The 1,532-nt window shown below is 39.6% G+C and overlaps 1 protein-coding gene across 1 annotated transcript in view; it reads left to right on the plus strand.

The window, feature by feature from the left end:
* The first annotated feature begins 439 nt into the window (after positions 1 to 439).
* The window catches only part of LOC121925927 (hyaluronan mediated motility receptor-like), a 95,410-nt gene continuing 94,317 nt past the window's right edge, over positions 440 to 1,532 (plus strand). Inside the window, exon 1 of the mRNA XM_042458493.1 lies at positions 440 to 551. Within this exon, the coding sequence (XP_042314427.1) occupies positions 440 to 551 (112 nt within the window). The remainder of the gene's footprint in view (positions 552 to 1,532) is intronic.

Below are 1,532 nucleotides of genomic sequence, written 5' to 3' on the forward strand. Positions count from 1 at the left end.
ACACTGACACACAGAAATCTTACCCACAAGACCAGAATTTGTCCTGTGAAAAATAGTTTGTATGGCTATAAATGAGAAGTAACACCAGGTTTCAACACTTAGTCATTACCACTGTATATAAGTGCTCTAAAACCTAGGGCAGGTGTGGGCTGAGGATAGTGGGGCCGTTTCCACTGGGGTTTAACACGGGTTACGAATCGAATTCAGGGAGAAGCGTGCCCATTTGAACCCGATTTAAACCTAGAACGGTTCTAGATCACCCCGCATGCGTTCCCATTAGAAATCGATTTATATCTCCCTCCTTTTTTTTAAGCCGATTTAAATGCCTTTAACGCGGGATAAAAAAATAGAAGGTTCGACCCTACTATTTTCCATTAATCCGGGATAGGAATCGATGTATTTTAAATGGGAACGATAATCCGTGATTCGGGTTACCAGTATGGGAGGAGTCAAGCGCGAGGGGGGGCTGGCTCCTTGCCTTGTCTCCATCTGTCGTGGCCGTCGCCATTTTCCTCATCGCCTCCTTTGTCTGCGGAGATTGTGTTCTGAAGGTAAGGAAATAATTGTGTTGTAAGGTTTTGTTTGGTAATGTCTTGAATTTTGCTCAGGTTTACTAAATTTTGTCATGACTTTGCAGTTACAGCATCAGTGCCCAAAACACACTGCACAAATAATCCAGGACTGCTGTAACGGCCCCTGTTCAGTGCTATGGAATTCTGTGAAACTACCTTTCTCAGGATCCCCTAGCACTGAGCCAGGGCCTAACCCTAACACTTCCCTTGAGGCTGAGAGAGTGTGACTTGCCCAGTGAGCTTCACAGATGGCACATGTATGAGATTACCTGGATACATATTTCCACCCCCCTCCGAAGAAAAGCCAGTGTGTATGTATGTATGTATACACACACACACACACACACACACACACATCTATCTAGCCTTTTCTTCTGAGGGTGGGCATATGAGTGTTTGGGAGTGTGTGTGGAAATATACATGGGAATATTAAATCCAGGGAAATATAGATGGGAATATTATATCCAGGGAAATATAGATGGGAATATTACATCCAGGGAAAATATAGATGGGAATATTAAATCCAGATGGAAATATAGATGGGAATATTACATCCAGGGAAAATATAGATGGGAATATTAAATCCAGGGAAAATATAGATGGGAATATTATATCCAGGGAAATATAAATGGGAATATTACATCCAGGGAATATTAAATCCAGATGGAACTATAAATGGGAATATTACATCCAGGAAATATTAAATCCAGATGGAACTATAAATGGGAATATTACATCCAGAGAATATTAAATCCAGATGGAAATATAAATGGGAATATTATATCCAGAGAATTTTAAATCCAGATGGAAATATATATGGGAATATTATATCCAGGGAAATATAAATGGGAATATTATATCCAGACAATATTAAATCCAGATGGAAATATAAATGGGAATATTACATCCAGGGAATATTAAATCCAGATGGAAATATAAATGGGAATATTACATCCAGGG

Source organism: Sceloporus undulatus, chromosome 3 (genome assembly GCF_019175285.1).
Source record: "Sceloporus undulatus isolate JIND9_A2432 ecotype Alabama chromosome 3, SceUnd_v1.1, whole genome shotgun sequence".
NCBI lineage: Eukaryota > Metazoa > Chordata > Lepidosauria > Squamata > Phrynosomatidae > Sceloporus > Sceloporus undulatus.